This window comes from Scophthalmus maximus, chromosome 6 (genome assembly GCF_022379125.1).
Source record: "Scophthalmus maximus strain ysfricsl-2021 chromosome 6, ASM2237912v1, whole genome shotgun sequence".
Classification (NCBI taxonomy): Eukaryota; Metazoa; Chordata; class Actinopteri; order Pleuronectiformes; family Scophthalmidae; genus Scophthalmus; species Scophthalmus maximus.
This window is the reverse complement of record NC_061520.1, coordinates 12,184,100-12,206,768: the sequence shown is the minus strand read 5'-3', so window position 1 is coordinate 12,206,768 and position 22,669 is coordinate 12,184,100. Positions and strand designations below refer to the sequence as shown.

The 22,669-nt window shown below is 40.3% G+C and overlaps 2 protein-coding genes across 22 annotated transcripts in view; one reads left to right on the top strand and one right to left on the bottom strand.

Annotated features, from left to right (window-relative positions):
* Positions 1-2,580: 2,580 nt before the first annotated feature.
* On the bottom strand, positions 2,581-7,880 carry synprb (synaptoporin b). Its single transcript, XM_035632465.2, has 5 exons — positions 7,769-7,880; positions 7,011-7,135; positions 5,486-5,684; positions 5,118-5,309; positions 2,581-5,031 (listed from the first exon to the last, which is right to left on the bottom strand). The coding sequence occupies exons 1-5, from the start codon at positions 7,790-7,792 to the stop codon at positions 4,654-4,656; spliced, it is 918 nt and encodes a 305-aa protein (XP_035488358.1). The 5' UTR covers positions 7,793-7,880; the 3' UTR covers positions 2,581-4,653.
* Positions 7,881-16,349: 8,469 nt separating this feature from the next.
* The window catches only part of cadpsb (Ca2+-dependent activator protein for secretion b), a 59,913-nt gene continuing 53,593 nt past the window's right edge, over positions 16,350-22,669 (top strand). For 8 of the 21 annotated variants that reach the window (XM_035632457.2, XM_035632458.2, XM_035632448.2 and 5 more), the window contains exon 1: positions 16,352-16,976. In XM_035632457.2, the coding sequence (XP_035488350.1) occupies positions 16,641-16,976 (336 nt within the window). In that variant the 5' untranslated portion in view covers positions 16,352-16,640. Of the gene's footprint in view, positions 16,977-22,669 lie in introns of all 21 variants that reach the window. The other 13 variants (XM_035632442.2, XM_035632456.2, XM_035632444.2 and 10 more) reach the window with 3 other exon arrangements.

The window sequence follows — 22,669 nt, the reverse complement described above, 5'->3', positions numbered from 1 at the left end:
TATGCCATGTTTGCTGTGGTGCTCTCCCTCCCCCTTGAGGCCAAAATCCATATCGATAAGCCTTTCATTTTCTTGTCTGGGGTGCAGCATGGTTTCAGATAATTTAATGTACGCAAAAAACATTGAAAATGGAAAGTGACACCTAATTCCTGCCCAAGTGGTATAAGATGTTGCATATTATGTGAAAAGTAAAAACCCTAAAAAACAAATGGAATTTAAAAGAATGCAAAGCAGCCAGATCCTCTGTTGGAGAGCTTTCAGTTAATAAGACATGGACGATGCCCCCTGCAGTTGTTAACAGAGAAGTGAAAAATGTGCGCAGTGAGTTTCACATTGTGATTCCTTTTCATAAGTAGAGTTCACAGCATTTTCATGTTGTCATGCAGAGAATCCAGACAAAACCAACGATAGATGTTACACGCCAGTCTGTAACGTGTTGCAGCTCAGAGGGGATTAATTACACATAAATACACCCGTCTTCCTTACCCAACAGGCTGTCGATCTCATGATGTAACCCTTTATTTCCTGCTGATAACCTGACCCTAATTGTCATGCTCTGGGCTCACACACTGTAATTTCCCTCGAAGGGCCTGCTCTGACACCTGCGTGTGCTTAGTGTCTCTGTCAGGGGGCCGGCAGAGGCGAGAGCCGCCTTTTTATTCCCCCTCTAATTGCTCGGCTCAGATTGGAGGAGCTGCATTCGGAGCTCTGAATAACAAACTCGGTGTGCACTGAATATATTTACAGTTCACTGTGAGGAAGCAATCTGCTGTGAATAAGCTTCCATGATGAGCTTTACAAGTGAGAAACTGTATTGATATTTTTAGTATATTTGTCAATATTGTTGTTGTTGTTTTGGGTTGTTTTTTGTAAAGGAGGTCAAATTACGACGATTATGTCAGTAGGTGTCATACTATGTAGTAATTTGTTGCCATATTGCTTTTGCTACACGGTTACAAGAGTAAATAGTTAAGTTTGCCATTCACAGAATGAAAACTATGTGGCCGCAACTGTGTTGAAAACAAATGAATCTAAACAAACTAATCATGACAAGTAAACTAAATATTACGTGTGATGTGGAGTATCCTTTTAAATGAATGAAAGGCCATTACCACTATGAACACAGTTCCTATGAGGCGACAGCCAACTTTTTGTGCCCCTAGTGGTTCCAAGTGATATTATTGTTTTGTCACTGTCGTAATGATGCAGCAGTAGCAAGACGCTTGATAAGGACGCAGGTACAGAGCTCTGAGCTCATGAGGAAGTTGTCATCCACCACTTTGGAGATAACGGTGAGGAGAAAGGAGTATGTACATGGGAGCTCCTACCTCTTTTTCTGACTTCCGCGTTAACTAGTGGCAGCGTTGGCATCACGGCTGACTCAATGCCAACTACTATCCAAAACAGAAAATAACTGCAAAAATTTGAACCAATAACCTTGAGTCAAACATCTGGTAGCATTAATAAGTAGGCTGGTGGTGTTATTTACTCATCTAGTAGAAAAAAAGACCATCTGCAAGTTGTTTTTGAAGGAATGGATGCCGTCCGAGGTTCACTCTTGTTTTATCTCTTTTTCTATCACCTTCTTCACCTGCTTTTGTTCCTCTGACATCATTGCAAGGTTGTTTTTGTCAATTCAGCTGTCGCACTGTCTGCCATTTCCATCACTGGGGATGGAAACCGAGAAAAACACCACAAAATGGGTGAAGTAGTTCCTTTGCGCCATACATCTAGCACGTTTCGGTGGCCAAGAGAATAACATACTGAAAGCAAGGGGACCAGTATAGGCCATTGCACCACCATTAAACTGTGCAGTTTTAACATCATAATGACAAGTTTAGGCCAAAAAGTTGTCTTTTTCTACTTTAAATGAAATGTTTACCCGTGGACTTTGGAACTGGCTAGCTTTATTTAAAAATAAGATGTTACCTGAATTAAGATATATTTTGTTTAAGCGCGCTACTGTTCATTCAACCTCTAAATCATCAGCGCCTCTAATCGATCTTTTACAAATTAATGAATTTGATGCAAATACTTCAGACCTTTATGTGTTAGATCACACAACTTGCAGCTTGATTAATGTTGTCATGAGCAGATCTCAAACTCTTTAGGTTGATGAGAGCACTAAGAGGTTTTAGGTATTAGTGTTATGTTAACTGTGTTAGACAGGATGAAACACACCCCGAGGGATTATCCCTTTGGCCTTTGCAGTTGAGCTAATGACACACAGTGTGAGACATGCTTTAATGTCTATACTGGTATTTGCATATCAGTCAATATTCATTAGTGATTCCCTGTAATGATTTCCCCTGTACTCTCTCACTTTTAGACTCCACTGTTCCTTTTCTTTTGCCATGTGTGATGAGACTCTCACAGCTCTCACCATAGTGACAACAGCTCCACAGTGGATATGCTCACTTTGATATACTGAAAAAAAAAAAACTAAACTAAGCTAGCAGCTTAAATTAATTTACAGTCAGTATCCACATCAGCCAGTGACACACATCCTCAAGTTACTGCGCTCATTTTCAACAGCATTTCATGAATTATGTAGAAACTACGTAGTCCTTACAGGTATTATAGCTTTAATGATCAATATATTGCAGAGGACTGTGCTAGTGAGGGTATAAGAATGAGATGGATTATATGCAACAAGAGCGCTACAACATTTTCCACATCCAAACTATGCATCTTACAGTAGTTTGATTACTATAGAATATGTGCTTTCAGGAGACAATTTTTTTTAGCTTTAACACAAGTATGATAAAGTGTACACATGTATTCACATGCAAAATAACAAAAAGTCAACATGAACTGCATCTATTATCATTTTAAAAAGAAAGGACATACAAAGCTACCGTAGTTCCACATTGGTTATTATCAAAGTAAATCCATCAATAATGAAAAAATGAATATACTGTAAGATACAATCAACAGTTAAATATGAATAGAGAGAGCACCAGCACATTTGTTAGATTTAGTCCTGTACTTTTACCACACACATTTTCCCATCAAACATATAGTATAGATCAAAATATGTTAAACTTATTCATAAAACTATTTTGACAAGAGAAAATACAAGGAAAAGGAAAAAATATTACCATTATATATTTTATATCTAATTTAATTTAATTGAATGTTATTTTATTTTATCACATTTAAAGCTAAAATAAATTAAAACATAAATTATAAAATTAAAAAACATCCCTCATATTTGCAGAATACAACACTTACACTGTGTGTTCTTTCATCATATTCCAGTATCATGTTCAGTTATAGTTATTTTTTCACAGTGTATTATTGTTAATTACATTCGGCATTTTGGCGGTGTAACTATTAAATCTGTTGTATACAGTAAATGCTACTTCATACTGGTAAATATTGATCTATAATGATTTTTATCCTGTGAATTCATGTACTTAATGGTTGTAGCCATGGTGGACTTGCACCTAGGACTAACTAACAACAATGGATCATTAGAAAGAAAAATTGAATGTATGTACCCATCAGTAATTGCATTCATCTTAATTTATATGTAAGCTGCAATCTTTACTTTTAATCTGTTTTAAAACTTTGAGCTGCAAATACATTTTTACATCAATCTATGAGTAAATCGAACAAACCATGTATCACAACAGAGAATGTTGGTCTGTGGAAGCAACTGTTTGTTCCTTCACAGATATTAGCTGTATAATTTGAAATCATATGATTGCATTTAAAGGTTACAGCATTTCTTAACCCCCAAAGGTAACTTGCTTTCACTTTGCTTATTTTTTTCTTACAATTGAGCATGTAACAACTGATCCATTCATCAGACCTAACTTTTCTTCTCTTTCTTTCTACTCTTTTTTATATTGGTTTCACTGCAGTGACCACACACACAGCATTGTCTGCAAAGATCAATTTGCAAATTTAAAAAATGGAAATCAAATAGTCTCAGACCCTCAAGTAATGATTTGTATGACTTTAAATTTCTTCATTAAAGAAGCAGGGTATCGTTTTCGCATGCACACATAATCGTGTGTGCTTGTGTGTGCGTGTTTGTGTGTGAGACGGCGCAGACTTACAGAGCAGGGCCGATGTTAATATGACGTCTTTCTGCCTGCTGAGAAATGTATGCAAGTCACGTGAACGCGCACCCTGAAAGCGGTGTCAACCGAGTTTATGCTGACTCCTGCCTGCACGCTGAGAATTGTAAAATTTTTATCGATTTATTTAACGGGACACCAATGCGAGCGGGATTTCTCCTAGCGCTGCTGATGATCGAGAGAGCGAGAGAGAGAACGATAGAGACCGAGCGCGAGGCAAGAGCACTGCACACAGCTCTACAATGAAGCAACAGTGCAAAACACTACTTCAGATATCTTATATGGTATGTATAAAAGATGTTTGTATCATTATGAAACTGTGGCTGGACAAACATACTATATCGTATATATACAGTTTAAAGAACACGCATATATACGTGTTCTTTAAACATCTGCATCTCCCCTGCAGTGCTTTCAATTTCATACTGTAGCACAACTTGCATCATCATCAATTTATCCAGAGGGAGTAGACAAAAATCAAAAGAAAAAAATATATTACATAGTAAATGCTATGTATGTCAACATTCTGTTAATTGTAGATAGTACTGTCAAACACCAGGTAAAATCACATCTCATTGACAATTATCATCGGCCCTTGAGAGGCCACTTTATTCTCCCTGTCATAAGTTACCGGTTTACCAAGATACGTCTGTGGTAAACTGAAGCTTACATGAGACTGGTTGAGGCTAGCTTGCCTGTGGATCTGCGGACCAAACTCCCCCTTTGACCGATTCACACTGTCTTGTCTGGAGAACTGTGGACCTAAACTCTCCTGTGGCCGGTCGAAGCTGCTCTCGCTGTAGAGCCGCTGTCGCATTTCACCAGAACGTTTCCCGGAGGCACTCCTGGTCGGGTATCTCTGACCTGTTTTGTACCAGCCTGTCTCTTTGAAGACAAACCAAATATCTCCAACCCAGAGGACTACGTTAATAAATCCAAAAACCTGGACACAGAGGAAAGGACAGGGGTAAATGATTTGTTTAATCCAGTTTTGTGTTTCAGTGATTTGTGTGTTGACTGAATACCAACCGCAGAGGCATTGAGTCGTGACCAGGGAGGCTCTTGGGTAGCTGAACATGTGTTTTCCTGAGCTCTGCAGGCGGAGATGAGCAGAAGCACCTGCGTTGGGTCTGTGGCCGTCTTGAGATCAGCAAGAGATTTGGCCCAACAACAGCTGCTGACCAGCCACATGATGGAGAAGATGACAGTAACAACAAAATCCTGCTCAGGACAAGACAATAAAAAAGACACATGACGGGAGAAGGTCACACTCAGGAAAGTTAAAGTTAAAAACATTCAATATCATTTGTTTAATGTCGTACAAACACGAAATGATTACCACTTATTGTGTCTAATTAAAAGTAGAATATCAAAGGAGGAGTTACAAACTCACTGACCACAAACGGGCCTCTGTTGTTCTGTAGGTACTTGTTCTGGTAGAATACATAGACGACGGTTGCCAGCAGAGAGTACAGGAAAGCAAAGACGCCCACAGTGACGAAAAACTGAGCAGCTGAGGAGAAGTCGCCGTCCAGGAACAGAACCTCGTCTCTTTTCGCCTCGCACAGGGTCGCTTTGAAATGCATTTGTTGTAGCCTGCAAGACAGAAGGAGGAGATTTACAGTTAAAAAAAAAAACAGGCTGGTGCACTTTGGCCATCCAGTCACTTCAGAATTAATTTTCATGTCTATTTATATCATTGTCTACAGTAATTAGCTTTTTTTTTTATCAGACATTTGGTCACTTTTTATCTCTGGACCTACAGGCCGATACATTCTTCACTACTTCAAGAGGAACTCTGAATTGTGCGGAAAACTATTTTGGACTATATCTGTCTCCACTAAACTAACAAACACACACAAGTGTCAGCTGAAGGGTGAATTAGACACTTGGCCATCCCTCTGAGGGCTGGAGCATGATGTTGGTCGATCACACCGCTGCACCACAGTGCCAGCGAGGTCACAACCATCTGTCACAATCCAGTCATCACACCACAGAGGTGGTATCAAATGTGAGGTATTTAAAGAGTTTGGAACAATAAGAGTAAAATAACTCTAAAGTAAGTATATTTTACTGTTGAGGAACTCACCTCCTCCGTCAACGTCTTTCTTTTTTCTCAAGCTTTCTTTGTGTATTTGAACCGTGCATTCTGGAAATAAATGTTCTATTATTGTTCCCCATGAAGAAGCACAAGCTCCACTCAAAATAGCAACGTATCTGACGAATAGAGTCACCGATGTTTTATCATCCTCCCAAAATACAGTGTTCGTCAATCTCAGATGGTCGTGAGTACGTGCACGTCTTCAGGGGTAAAAATGGAACAAGATACAATTTTATGTTGCTCATTAGCTCATGAATGGATCACCACCAGTTACATGTTGTAGATACAAGCAGCAAATAAAAGATGTAGTGGTCAAATGCTGTAATATTACAAGAGTCTGCCTGGAGGGACTCCAGATACAGTTCAGTCTAATGATGTAGTGAAAGGTTTTAAACTGAAATTGGCCTGGTTTCCTACCCAGCTGTCCAGATTCCAGATCTTAAACTGGACGACTGTCAAGTGAGAACAGATCCTCTACGCTGAGCCTGACAACATGATGAACAGTTTTAACGTCTTCTTTTTCTGCCTGATAACTTTCCTGAGATCTGCACAATTAACGGGGACATCAAAACATGTATAGAGGTAATTTGCCAAAGACAAAATAACTATGCAAAAATAAATGATTGTTAATATTTGTTCTTTGTTTATTCAAGCCATGTTAATTATCTAACGAAATCAAAGGTCGGAAGAAAATGAACACAAAAGGACAAATTAACTAAACAGTATCACTGTGCTTTTACTGAATCTGATGTTTCGCATGTTGGCCCTTTCAAGCGAGAGGTGAACATAATGTAAAAGAAAGAAAGTAACGACTACTTTACCGGAAAGGATAACCAAAGTCAATGTTGATGCTGTGGTTACTCTGCCTCCTGTCTGCACAGTCCACTTTGACCTGGAGACGACCATGGTATCCTCCACATGTTGCAAAAGCACAGATGGCAAAAATCTAGGGAGGGGTGGGGGGGAATCACCATCAACTCATAATTTGTTCATTTGCGTAATCAAATACCATCTCTGTGAGTGGCCTCCTGCATAATTTATCCGCATGCGGGCAAATTACTGGATATATTATTAAGATTTATAATTGGTGTGCAAACAAAACCTGAATAATTTAAAGGCCGGAAGACAACTAACAGAGCTGCTTACTGTGCGTTGGTGGGAGATCACAGCAGTGCAGTGAGATTCAATACACAGCTCTGAATTCACATAATCTTTTTGTCTTTGTAGTTCTTACTATAAGGTTTGAGGATTTCAGGATATTGCTCACTTGCAGAATATTAATTCAAAGAATGATGGATTTATTCTACGTCAACAACTGTTGGTCTTTACTTTGGTGCCACCTGTTGCATGGACAAACTACGACGGAGGGTAAACCAGACATTTCATGGTGTCATTTAAAAATAAAATAAAATCAAACAATCATAAAATGATCAAATACATTTTACACACAATCAAGATCACCCTTGGTATTGTTGTCCATACAAGGGAATATGCATTACAAGGGAAAACAAGCAAGCATTAACGTCAAAACAATAATATTAATGAAAAAAGAAGGAAAAAGTAGAGGCATAAGACTTACCGGAGCAAATATAACCATACACATTTATAAAGCACAGAGCTCAAGTCCAACTCCACAGTGTCGACAGCTTCTGTCACCAGCCTGAGATGCCACTGATGAAAACAGAAAAAAGAAGAAAGAGGCTCTTTCGGCAGAGGGCAGGGCCGACAGGAGATGTCCTCCCCCAGGAGGAGTTTGAGATCTTCTCTCGAGCTCTACATCCATTTGTTCTAACCACAATAAATATTTTAATACTTGAATCAAGTAAAATGTCCTCCATTACATAGTTTAGATTTGTATTAAACCAAATAGAAGATTCCTTCTCTCTGTGTCCAAACAGTTGTTATCATGAGTATGACATCATTGCTCAAATGTTGAGGAATAATCTAAATATTTGGGACTGAATTTTCAAGACGGTGATTATTTCCCGAAGATCAAACAGCGTTGACCTTAATACCACAAACAATTGAACTTGAGTTGCATGTGTCATACTTAGAGACTTACTTGTCATCATCATAATCACTGAAGAACAGGGAACTAATGATGGTTGTTTTTGACATTGCCTTTGATTTGGTTTGCTGAAAATAAATGATTCAAATGATCACGTCTCTCTCTCTCTCTCTTTCTTGGACAGTAACATTGATTGATACTTTCTAGTTAATATCTTTCTAAAAACATTGGTTTGAATAACATAATGATGAATTCCTATCTCATGATAATGATCAATTAGCTGTGTGTTTCATTAATCACTGGTTGCTGAAAGACCTGCTGTAATTTGACTGTGGCTCATCATACTGCTGCTTCATCAAGATAAACAGACAAACGTACAACAGAAATGTATTGTAATATCACACTGGGGTCTGATGAATGGATCAGGTGTTACATGCTCATTTGTAAGAAAAAAATAAGCAAAGTGAAAGCAAGTTACCTTTGGGGGTTAAGAAAAGCTGTAACCTGTAAATGCAATCATATGATTTCAAATTATACAGCTTATATCTGTGAAGGAACAAACAGTTGCTTCCACAGACCAACATTCTCTGTTGTGATACATGGTTTGATCGATTTACTCATAGATTGATGTAAAAATGTATTTGCAGCTCAAAGTTTTAAAACAGATTAAAAGTAAAGATTGCAGGTTACATATAAATTATGATGAATGCAATTACTGATGGGTACATACATTCAATTTTTCTTTCTAATGAGCCATTGTTGATTAGGCCATTTATGTAAAAGGAGTCTGCTGACCTCTTTTGGTAACAAATCTGTATTACAGACTGATTCTTAAATGGATGGATTTATAGTTGTACACATTACTGGGTGATAATGTAGTGCACTGGAACTTAAGCTACATGTATGAGATAGAGCCAGCAACATTGAAGACTGATCTGTGCAAACAGATAACTTTTTTTTTTATATATATTCACAGTGTTCAGAGAGGGAGATTGGCCTTTTTTAGATTAATGGGCTCTTAAATCAAATCGCCATGTAGACAATTATCTCAGGAACATCTATTTTTTCCTAACATTTTTTACTTGACGGGTGAATTGATTTCCTCTTTACAAACCAGCAGCATTACCACATTTATCACTGACAAGACTACAAGTAAAAAATATCTTAATATAACTTGAATCAATTGAATTACTGGAATATACTGTTGACTGAATGGGCCACCATAAAAGTAACAGAAGGTGACGGCCAATTTAGGATTAAAAACATGAAAAATTATTATTCAAAAAAAGAAGTCTATCATGAAACGTTTTTTTTTTTTTTTTTAAAAGGTGACTTGCCCCAGGCATGTTCTTGATGCTTAAGCCAAAATGAATGATCACATTTTGTTTACCAGTCGGCACTGAGACATCTGCGCCAAAGGATTAATGACTGCTTTCTGGTTCATGTGAGGTGAACATTTTGGAAAGGTATCAAAAATAACAAAGCATTTGGCCATCTTTTGAATTACTGTAAGTTCTCAAAGTGATAACGCAGGAAAGGGAAAAAGAATTATGAAAATGATGAGGTTTAATACAACAAAGGCTGACAGGAACATTAGACAGATGTAAAGAGGTCGATGCAGCTGCAGGTCTAGATAAGAAGAGATGAAGATGTAACAATCCCTCTCCCGTTTGGTCAAAGACGAGAGGATTGCAATTCTCAATGGAATGAAACGTACAAATAATAAAATCCAAAGTCATTTTTGAAATGAGGCTGATAGATGAAATGTAACTGATCCAACTCTATGTTTCTGCAAGTCTCCCTGGTGTGTGTCAGAAATGTTTGATATGCTGTTTACTGCAGTATTGAGGAGCAGGTATAACTGGATAGCAACAGTGAACTCAGGTGTTATATTAATATTGAGAAAGTCAGACTAGAGTAATTAAGGTTTTACGCCACAGGTAAAATAGGGAAGGTTGTTGGGGAATCATCTGAGCAAACAGAGGATATTCTGTTGATTTACATCAGTGTTGCATAGAACTAGTCAAAATTTGTGTTCCCATATGAAAAAATGACTCCTCATCAAAGATGTAAGAAATAATATCAAGATTTCACGTACAAATGTTTTGCATGTAAAGAAATTACGAACTATAGTTGTAGAGCAATATTTCCCTCTGTAACTTAGTGGAGTGGATGTATGAAATTGCTATCAGCCAATACTCAAACACAATACAATTAGCACACCTCAAAACTAAAATACAATACTTGAGTGAATGTACTTAATTACCAGTGGTCCAATACTGCTCCTCAAACACACTCATATAAAGTGGCAGGAAGTAAATATTGTGCAATACATAATAAACCGGAAACTGATTTGCCAACAATCACACAATACAACGCTGCATAGGTGAGCGACCTTGCCATGCAGTTTTTCTCCTCTGCCTCCAGTTGATGAAACTTAATCTTGTTAAGAGTGAATCCAAACATTCACTTTGTTGGAACCCTTGGTTGTTTAAACACAACAGAAGAATTAACCTACTTTAAAATGCATTTTAAGATTTCCAGCCAACAGAGGGCAGTCCTTGGCCACGCTGATTGAGACGAAAATCTGTGACGCTGCAGTGATGAACTCTTCTCACTGTCTCGCTGCTTTTGATCGCTCATCCCTTTTGCAAAATCCCGTTGATGATTATGTCGGCTGGCTGCGCGTACAATGAGCTGAACACACAGCAACTTATGGACTGTGCCCACTGCCCATGAATTGATACGCAGTGTGCTCCAGCTGAAGAAAGGACTGCGCTGGTCTAACAGCTGTAGGGTTTTTCATCATGTTAAAGTGGTGAGGCTCCAGCCTCTCGCTGCATTATTAATGAATCTTTTTCTGGCATCATCTCCCCTCTTCCATGAAAACTGTGGGAGGAAGAGACAAGCATAAATCTGGCAGGTTTTCATGAGGCTCCCACCTGTCAATAAGAAAAACCCCCACATACAGTACAGAAGAAACTCACTGTCCAGTGATAAGAACCTTAATTTGTGTAAATAATCTATAAAGGTGGACAGGTATTATGATGTGTGTATAGAAAATAATGCACAAGAATACTGTAAAGGGATGTCAAGAGAAAATCTCAAATGGATGAACCAAAAGACTGAATGTGTTTGTGGACCTGCCGGGATGTCACCTCAAATTTACTGCTAGATTATTGTCAAAGATGGAGCATGGAAATAATATAATAATATTTTCTATTAATTTTTTTATGTTGGTTATTTCTTGAAACAAGATTTTTCCTTACAGCTAGTTTACTAAAAGACTATCCATCTTAATTTGTTCATATTCAGTCAATTTAATAATATATATATATATATATATATATATATAATTGTTACAACACGTGACTTAAAATGTCAGTCACCCAGGATGTAAACACAATCCTGGTGAAAGTGTCGAGCGTCGTCATACAGTATTTACCAGCTGCAAAGCCCTCCCTGAAAGGACTATGGTAGCGGCAACGCCGACACTGACCCTATTCCATCAATCCCACACTAAAAACGCTCCAAGCATTTAAATATTTCAAAGAGCTCCTCAGTTAACTCCAGAGAAGCTCTGAGACTCTCTGTGTGTGTGTGTGTGTGTGTGTGTGTGTGTGTGTGTGTGTGTGTGTGTATGTGTGTGTGTGTGTGTGTGTGTGTGTGTGTTCGTGTGTGTGTGTGTCTTTCCATCTGACAAACACTTTTTTTTCCAAATGTGTTTGAATTCAGAGCTTATGGCTGGTGACTAAACACCAATCTAATGTTTAAAATGAGGAATCAAGATCTGAAGGAACTGAAGTGCATAAGTTGAATTTGTCTCCTTCATCTTAATTACACTCTGTCACTCTAGTCTATGAGAACATATAGTGAATGAAATAAACATGCTCTGTATATACATAGAGAGGCAGAGAGGATTTATAAGATGAAGAAAAGTGAGGGAGGGTATCATCATGAATATATTATCGTGCAGTTTTTCTGTGATGTTTCACTGTGTCACCGTGGGCTTTACATATGCTATTTGTGTCGACTCTCCAAAGGCACCTGCATGACCGTTAGTTTTGAAATTGCTCTGTGATGGGTTTGCTTTAAAAATTTCAATCTAAAGACCATTTGGACTGAATGAATGAAAAAAGAGATGGAGAAGAAGAAGAAGATGGAGAAGAAGAAGAAGAAGAAGAAGAAGAAGAAGAAGAAGAAGAGGGCCATAAGGTGTGATGATGAAGTCGGCCTGGTCCCCATAGAGTATGACTGCTATTAATAATAAATACAGGGTATGGGTCGAGGGAAGTTCAAATGATTCATCTCGTCTCTGATGATGGTATTCGAATATGAAAAACCACCACCGGTCCCTTTATTTTCTCTAAGCTGAACTTTCCTTGGCATTTTTTTTCCCACATTTATTTCACAGATATGTTGAGGTTGCTTCCAATGCTGCTTAATTGATCATGTGACCAAAAATCACGTGGCCTTATAATAAAGCGACATCACCTTAAAACACACGAGGGAGGAGGCTCAGTTTCATGCTTGATTTGCAAACAGCAATTGATGATATAATTTCACCACGAAGCACTGCCGCTCTGACGATTTCAATTATATCTCATGATCGTCATCAGAAGATGTAGTATGTTCAGATGTCATGAAACTGTAAATGTTGCACTGTATCTAATCAGTGTTTTTATGTTAACAATATTCGTTCATAGTGATGAACCTGATCATTCAACCCTTCCGTTCCTCCAAACTCCACAAAGCTTCATAGTTTCTTTCAGCTTATTGTTCTGGTTTCCCACACTCGTGGGATTTGGGTGAAACAGCATGTAGGAGCGCTCTAAAAATTATTTTAATTCAAACCACAATTTTCCTTCACCCAAATATGATGCTTATGCCAACCCCAGACAAGATATTTTCCATGAATAGACGATGCATTTTGTTGTTTAATTAAGAGGAAGTAAAATTAGTGAGGAGCCGGTGAACATGGTCGAGCATTCAGTGGTCAAAGAGCCAGATATTTCCCTCAGGAGTTGGTGGAAAGCAGAACAGAAGCAAACTGTGGGTATCTGACTTATATTTGTCTAGGGAGCACAAACAAGTCTCAAAATTGAAGCTAATGCTGCTCTATATTTATATGTCTATATGTACAAATTGCACATTGTTAGCCTACAAGTTTGCCATATCAAATTTAAAGGTGATAACATGTCGGTGCTTTGTTTACAGCTCGTTTCCGCTGCACCGCTGAGTGACCAAACCTCTGTTAATTAAAATATTCTTGACCTTGAAAACACACCCTAATGTCCATTTAACGTTCAGCAGTTCTGGACCTTTTAACATGTCGCATGGTCCTCATCTTCGTAAGCAGGGAGTTTTTTTCCTGTGTCAAAGTTCAAGAATGGAACGGACGGGGGAACTCTTACCGTCTGTTGAAGAATGAAGATTAGAAAGACCACAAAATTAAGGAATACGTGCTCTACTTGAACCACAAGCAAAACAAAATTCCAGTATGACGCTGGCCTTTGTGTTGTAGTACCCTGACGAACATCAACATTTTATGTGTGCACACTCTAGCTGAAGTAGAGGAGCGCTGCAGAGAACATCAGTCAATTATTAATGTTCAAAAGGTTCTGTTGCTGAGGTTAGTGCGAGACTTTTCCAAGGGATCTCAGGAGTGTGCAGTCACAGAGGATCGAGGGGTGTCAGTCGAGTGCTATAGACTATATGGACTGTAACCAGCTGAGGACACAGGGAAAACCTCACGCTGAGAATCCACAAGGACTCGTCTAAAACGGAAGGACTATCAGACACCAAGTCGGCAACAGGAGAGCCTCCAGAGCAAAACTGCAGCTGAGAAATCCTCGAAAGCATTGGCAACCTGCAGGAAATGTACTGGTCAGACACATAAGCAACATCTGGAGTAGCAGCCAGTCTGTCCAGCTGTCGGATTCAATTTGATCTCAGAGGTGAACTATGCAGGCACTGAGCTCACAGTAAAAGACCGTCATGGGTATGTTGGTGCTGTACGGAAGACTGAGGGTGGGGGAGGTGAGCACCGTGCAGGACCAGTCAGAATGAGTGTCGAGAAAAAGGACTTAGTTCAAGTGTTGACATGGTGTCCTTCACACATTTTAACCATTTTCGCTATAGGCCTCCTGAGATGTCTTAAACAATTAGAGTCACTGTATTATTTTATCCTTTGATATATCAAAATGTCCTCCCGGAAAAAGGTCTATATTGCAGAGCAAACATAGGGTGTGGATTATGTAAAAATTGAGATTCGAGATGGACCATTGATTAATTGATCTCCCCCCACATCCACGATTACAGACAGGTCAGTAGGTTAAGTGGCTTCAGAGGAAAAGTTCCAAATGTGGGCACGCACGCACACGCACACGCACACGTACACACACACACACACACACACACACACACACACACACACACACACAGGAGTTGCAAGATACACATGAAGGATTGGGGAGTATATACATATACATATATACATACATACATATACATATATATATATATATATATATATATATATACATACACACATATATATATATTTATATAAAGAGATAGATAGATAGATAGATCGAGAGAGAGATTGATTGATTGCAGATGTGTGGCCTGTTTGATAGTGTTTTGAGAGAGATGTAAGTAAAAATACTTATTTTTTAGTTTAATAATGTCCCATGGCTTCATGGTTTTCCTGAGTCTGCTGATGTCGCTGATTGGGTTACACCGCTGACTTTGGTACAGAAGGGTGGGGGTCGATTCCAGGTCAGCAAAATGAACGTAATGTAATGAGTCAAAAATAACACTGATCCACCGTGATATTAAAAACCAGTTACCTTGTTTAAATGTGGCTGATCAGTGTACATGTGTCCTCACAGTAAGAGATTAGTGTATGTGTCTGAATCAGTGAAAGTCTGTGGTATAATGTATCTCTGTCTCTCTAATTCATCCAGGTCAATAGTGATTTGCCTGTCAGTTAAATTAAGTCAATAGAGGTAAACCATTCAGGTCACCCTGGAAAGGGGTCAGAGGGTGAGATACAGTAGCTGTGACAGGTCTACGACACTACTCTTATTTCCAAGCTGCAGTATCTACACATCAAAACCAAAATAGTCTTTTTTTATTTCCTCTCTGCCACGCTGGCTCGTGTGATCTTTATCTGCCTTCGGATTAGCAAAGTCATGAAGAACACATTTGTTGCACATATCATCAAGGACTCAGCTTTATTTTGGATCATGTTAAAGCTAAAGAAAACTATACATGTTTAGGGATTGTATTGTGTGGCAGAATAAAAAGTCCTGCCCACTGATGTTCTCACAAACTGATACACCAAAAGACTAAATGAGATATATAAAAAAAATGTTTCATTAAAGCAACCCATGAGTAAACACTGGTCTGTTTGTACGTGTTGCACTGATGTGTTAGATTATGATGAACCCATGCAAATCATAGCATGCTCTCATACAAACACACATTTACACTGTGTGTTGGATGTTTTGCACTTGGTACACGGACTGCGATTTATAGCTGAACTCCTTCAGGATGTCTATGTCAATCTTAAATAATAATTCTCCGTTTAGTTTGTGTGACTGCTGCGTGATTCAATATCCTGCAAAGAGAGACACAACAGTGTTCAGTGTGTGAGCAAGCAGCTGAGTGTTGACTGTCATGACTGTACCCCACCCACCAACGCTCAGCATGGGGCGGCTCACATCACCATTATTTGATTTATGCGCCTATGTGCATCCCCCGTGCACTGCCCATGAACTGAGGAACGCTTCCCCATTTCGGTGACAAATATCAGAGGAGTCCTGTGGCAGCCATCTTAGGTGTACCACGGCGGCGGGACGGTGTAGAGAAGCTGTAGTGTGAAGGGGACGCGCATCCCCCCGTCCCTCTCTGCGCCGACTGTGTTCAGGACCACGGACAGCTCCGCGCGCCTGCGTCCCGGCCAGGCGGGCGGGCAGACGGGCAGGGAGGGAGGCAGAGGCCATCGGCCGCTTTAACCAAGGAAATACATGAAAAAAACAAAAAAACAAACCCCCCCAAACCTGCTCTCCTTCTTCTCATCTGTTCACCACTCTAACCCCGCCCCCTCCGCTCCCCGCTCACCTCCCCCTCTCGCATCCGCGGCGGTGACTGGCCAATAAGGCGCAGAGGACGCGCAAGCATCGACGAGGGCTCGGCGCAGGCGGAGGGAGCGCGGTGTGGAGCAGAGTGAACCTCCTCCAGCGCCACTCGTACTGCTGACATCCCCCCGGCGAGCGAGCACGACCAGGGCCCGTCCCCCGTCTTGACTTCGGGCACATTCCACACGAGTCCTGGCCAAGACAGCGGCACACGCGACCAGCAGGGCACGCGACAAAGAGACCGGCTTCGGTAGGTTAGAGTTGTACCCCGTGCAGGGACGCGCCACCCCTAGAGCGAGATGTTAGACCCGTCTTCCAGCGAGGAGGAATCCGATGGGATAGTGGAGGAGGAAAGCAAGGAGGCGATGGCCCCCCAGGCCGGAACCCGCATCTCCCCGAGCCGGACCAGCGAGAGCTCGGGGGGACTGGCGCCCAGCAGCAGCAGCCGCAGCGGCGCGCGTCCGACCAGCCCGAGCCCGTCGGCCGCCAGCGAGGAGAAGGAGGACCTGGAGAAGATGCAGCGGGAGGAGGACGATCGTAAAAAGAAGCTGCAGCTGTACGTCTTCGTGATGCGCTGCGTTGCCTACCCGTTCAACGCGAAGCAGCCCACGGACATGGCACGGCGACAGCAGAAGGTAAGGGCCCCTTGGTGCAGAGGCGTAATTAACGACCACATGCTGACGAAATGCCTCCTTTCATATCTCAGATGCTGTCACTGATGACCTACATAAGCTCGAGCACAGTAGGGGCTTTTTTTTTTTTTTTTTTGTGCCACTAGGCCTGTAAAAAGAGCGCATGGACTCGGCACCGACCCAGTCGAACCTCCGTCTGTTTTCGCTTTTTGATGCGAAATGTTTGAAATCCTCGGCGCGTGACAGGCGCCCCGAGCCCCGGGGGCAGTGCTACTGACACATGGTCGCCTGCGGCAGAGCTGCAGACTTGCGTGCAGTCCACGTCCCTCCACTACGCGAGCTCACGACTGAGATCCATCCCGGAGCCCAGCGAGCGCATGAACTGAGAGGGCGTTCAGGAGATGGTGGATGGCGATTTGGAAACGGGATGGTGTCATTGTCCTTCGTTGGCCCACATCTCACCAAGACCTGCCTCTCATTTGTTATGCAGCCGTATGTGGCTCCGTGTCCTGCCTCCCTGGCGGATGCCCAATTTCCGAGCCGTTTGCGCCAACACTTATCTCGTCAGTTTGGCCTCCCAAGGTGACTCCTGGGTACAGAGCTCTTGCTTAATAGCCCCTCTTCTCTGCAGATGGGCCAGGCTCCTCTCAGTGGGTTACAGTTAATTGATTAGGTTAACGCCTTTGGACATTAACAATTCTTATCGGAAGAATTTACAGAAGCGTCCGGCGCTCGACACAAATACAAGTTACTATAAGAGACAAGGCCCGCATCTCGGTTTCACGTTGCGGCTGCGTTGCTCCATTGATGTTGGAGCCAGTTCTGGGTCATGCTGTCCTTACTGTCAGAGTCCCAACGGCCCTACTGTACTAAAGGAACCTTGAATTGACCTATAATCGGGTCAAGGGCCCAGGTTTATTGTCTTCGGTTCGGGCGTTTGATAGAACATCTAGCGTTTATACTCCCAGACTGCCACAGCAGTTCATTTATAAAGGAATTCAATTATGCAATTAGTATGTTTTTGTGAAGGGCTACGTTCGTGTTGTGAAAACACTGATCGTCACATGTCTCAGTGAGACAGCAGTAGAGGTTTCTTGTAGCTCTCCTCACAGCGTACGAGTTGGGGTCAGTGTGGACCTGCAGAAGATTCATTCAACTCTGTTAATCTGAGGCTGATCATGACACTCACTGCGAGGATACACTGTTGAAAATATGGAAATTGCTATTGTGGCTGTATGGTTTTTGTTTAACCTGCAGACAGTTTGTCTTCCTCTGGACACAGTTTTAGCCATATGGTCGGAATTTTTCTGCTGACTCATGTATGAGCGCATGTGGGAGGCATAGGTAATGTTTCCATCTATTGTTTTTTTTTTGTTTTTGTTTTTGTTTTTGTTTGTAGTCCCGCTCAGCGTAGGTTACCGATAAGTCTAATGCATGCTCAGTAACGCACTTTCATATCTGGTTGTGCAGACAGCCTTTGCTGTGGGTGAGTGAATATCTGGATAAACAATTCAACGCTTGATGTCAGACCACACAATCAAAGTGCGTATGTCTTCCTAAGTCTGACTTTGATCTGGTCTCTTATCTTTTCTGGAAAAAAGATACTCATGCACAGCATTAAGCAACAACAATGAATTTTTTTTTCAACATTGGTTTGATTTTAACATTTGATTTGACACTGAAACTGGATGATTAATCACACAGAAACAGAGCAGAGAGCTTAAATGTAAGTGTATTACTTTCTGGTTATTAGTCTTTCAACTAAATTCCAGCCCTGTGTGGTCATGAAGAAATAATTTATCACATTATTCACTTGATAAATGAATGAATGAAATAAATAAACAATATTTACAATCATTTCTCTGTAGATTCCTCCCAGCTATGAACCTCCTGTGAATGTGGGCTCCTGAGATGTCCATAAATAATAATGTAATAAGGAAATTCGTCATAACGTTTGACTACACAATCTAATATTTAGCCCATTACATTTTTTGCTATTATAGATTAGTCACAGAAATATGATGAAGCAATTTCTGTGATTAAAAGACTTAAAGTCTTCAGAAAAAGAAAAAAACACCACGTGGAGCAGCTCCATGATAATCCGTTATTAGAAGCCCCTGGCTCACAAACAGCAGTGATGGACTATCACGGAGAAACAGACCAGGCTGCAGAGTAGGCGAGCTCCACTGATGCTTCTTGAAATGTATTGCTATAACCTTGTGAGAGGGTAATGCAATAGGACAGCAGCACCCCTCGTTTTGAGGGGTAGAGGGAAACATTTTCACATTCAGTCTGAAAGATGCGTCTTCACTTGCAGCAATATGAAGGCCACTGCCGTTCAAAATGTTGGTTGAGTGTATGTGCATTAATAACTGGTGACACGTGTTTGCATGCAAGGCTAATTGTCCTGGGACACATTTACACTTACCCCCCTCCATTCCCTAAGAATATGTTAATAGTAAATTATTGACATTATTGACAGATACAGTTCTGGTGGTGAAAAAAAATCTTCATTTAATGGCAGTGAGCTAGTGTGTACAGAGTTATTAAACAACCAAACGGACGGGCATGATGGAAATAAACTTCTGTCCTTCTGATTTCTGTCCAAACTGATCTCAACAACTACAATATGAAATTTTGCGCAGACAACCATGATCCCAGTTTTTAGATCCCCTGATTTTTCCTCTAGCGTCACGTTCAGCCTTAAATTTTTGGTTTTGTGTGAAATATCTCAGCACCCACTGCATTGATTGATGGTCTACACATTCATGTTCCTGCACCATCAATTGTTGTAAATCTAGTGATATCTAGCCCCATCATCGTGTCCAAATTTCACCTTGTCAAACGCTCTGGGTTAAGTTTGTGTGTTGTACCTGCTGAACATTAGTATGTTAATACTATCACTGAACCACCACTGAGCCTATAGCCTTGTGAGGTAATTAGCATAACATCGCAAAAAATAAAAAAGAGATTGGTATGAATCATCAAAGTGAAGCCCTAATGAAGTCAAATATAATAAAATATCAGCAATCAAACAGCAAAAAACAACATCTGATGAACCAAATTTCATATGCCTCATTATAGATCAGTGTTTGTATTTTTCAGAAGTGATCAATCTCTCAGTTTGAGGATTTTCTTCAATTAGGAAGTGTGATGATGCCCCAAAGATAATCGGCCCAAATCGACTCATCTGCAAGCAGGTTTGTTTAATAGAGAGCTTATTGGCTCAGCATTTTAACACCATATATTATGCCACTGACACTCTGAGGGAGAGATCCTGTGAATTGTGTGGCAGGATATGAATAGGAAGTGACTGGAATTCGGATCAGTGATACTTGGATGACGTTTACCTCTTTGGAGTGCAGTGCTGAGTCTGGGTTTACATGGATTGATTTAATTTTCTTTTGTTGTAAAACAGAATAACAGCCTTGTAATGAATGCAAAAAACGGCTGGCGACACAATTCCAAACAAGGATAGATTTCTCTATTTTCTTTTTACATGGCTGTTGGCAAAAGAGAGAAAATGTTGGATTGACAATTTAAAATAAAATGCGGATATAAGTCAATGGTTAAGTGATTATTTGATTGTGGAGGCTTATTGTGTTACACACCAGAAAAAACAGACAAGAAACGTTAACGCTCTTAGGAGGCCGGGCAAGCTGCCATACGTGCAAGGTCATACATAGACATAATAATCTAATCTCTGCTGATGAGTGTAGATGCATTTGTTCAGTGGAGGAATATGATAATATGATGGGTGACAGTTATTCAGGTAACTGTGGCATTTGAGCTGATGGATATTGGACAGATGATGATGAGATGTGAGGAGGGAATCTAGATGATGGAACAGAAGGGAGATGAAGCTGACATCATTGCAAGAGGCATGAATAGAATTAGCAACATTCACTTCAACCGTTGAATGTGCTGTTAGGATTTTCAGAAACATGTTTGTGGACTGCATGGTTTGAAAAAATCTTGTGTCACTGGAGGGTGTACGGTCTCCTCTTTCCCTTCTATTTCCTGTATGAAATCAGAAGCCATGTTACAAAACTGCCGAAAATCTGAGTGATGAACATGTAGATACAGATAACTGAGACTGAACTGCCCAGGCTCATTATGTTTTCATGAAACAGGCGTCATGTAGAGAGCGGCAGCAAATGGAGGGCTCAAGTATGACACTGAAATCATTTGCATTATTATGTAAAACCTTTAAATGGCGTTCTGCCTCAAAATAAAAGGCATCGTTGAACAATGAAAGATACATCTCCATTTGTGTCAAAGTCAAGCTTTGTGTTGGCAATAAAACGTCAATCAGCACGTGAAAGTTTCTTGTCTCTCATTAATTTGCAGACATGTAAGCATGTTTAAGCAACACTTTGCATTGAAGAGGTGTTCGTCAACGGTGTGCATATGAATGGTGATTCAGAAAGGGATGACAGCTGAGAAGCAGCAGGCGAAATACCCCCCCTCACCCACAGTCTGTGCAGCGGGGTGTAACATATCACACACTCACAAATTAAACATCTCCTCTGTCTGCATATAGCCTAGAGGGAGAGCTAAGATCTTATTTGTCAGAATATTAACATCTTTTCCCAAAGGTTTGACTATACTCTGAAAGCAGCACTCAAAGTCATGATAGAATTGACTAATATTAATAAATAATTCAGTAGTGTGGCCTGATATTTGGTATGTCGGGCAGTTGTGGTTTGCAAAAATGGCAACAGAAAAATGCAAATCTCACAGCGCACAGGGTTTCAGTGGGTTAATGTACACGATTTTATGTGTGCAAGCATAATGTAACAGATTATTTCTCAAAAGAGGCAAAGTTGTATTTTGCAATCTGTCTTGAAAGAAACATCCCACAAAGGGCTGTTGTTCTCCAGCACAGTATGTACTTGTTAATTATAGTAGAACCTACATAGTCTATGTAATCTTGTCTGTCGTGCAAAGCACCATCTTGATTTTGGTCGACAAATGCAAAATCATCTGCAGTTAACATCAACTGAACCTTAATCCTGGTGGCACAACATTGAACAATCCCTGTTTTCAGAGCGACACAGTCCTTGGACATGAAACAGAATTGTCCTGTTGGGGACAGTAAATGTGTCATTGTATGCATGGATTGAGTCTTAATCTGTGCTCCTGTCATTTTTTTTTATTGCTTACAAAATATAATCCCTGCTCTCAATGCTGCAATCTAGCCAAACTTAAAAAGAAAGGGGAAAAGAAAGAGTGTTGGTTTGCTAAAAATGGACATAAAACGCCGGTTGGCGAAGCAAGTGGAAAATGCCAATACATTGGCTCTAAGGCTGCAACTAAGGATCATTTTTTCACAATCAATTGAGTAATTAAGATCCAAATCTTGTGAAAAAATCTTCTTGTTTTGACTGACAAATGCAAAAAAAATAAAATATGTAAAATAAAATTTACCTTCATATAAGGTTAAGACAATGAGAAACATTAATGATGTAGCAGTCAGAAATTGTGATATTTTTTTTGCAGGGAATTTTTGCTTGAATAAAAGCCAACTTTCTAAATTGATTGAGACTGGATTACTACTAGAAAGGCATTAAATTGATTTTCCATGAAGAAAACAGCTGGAGTTACTTCCAGCCTGATGCAGACATTAATCCTGTGATTATGAAAATATCTTTTTTGTTTTGTGAAACTCTGGAATATTCCAGTATTACTGGTCA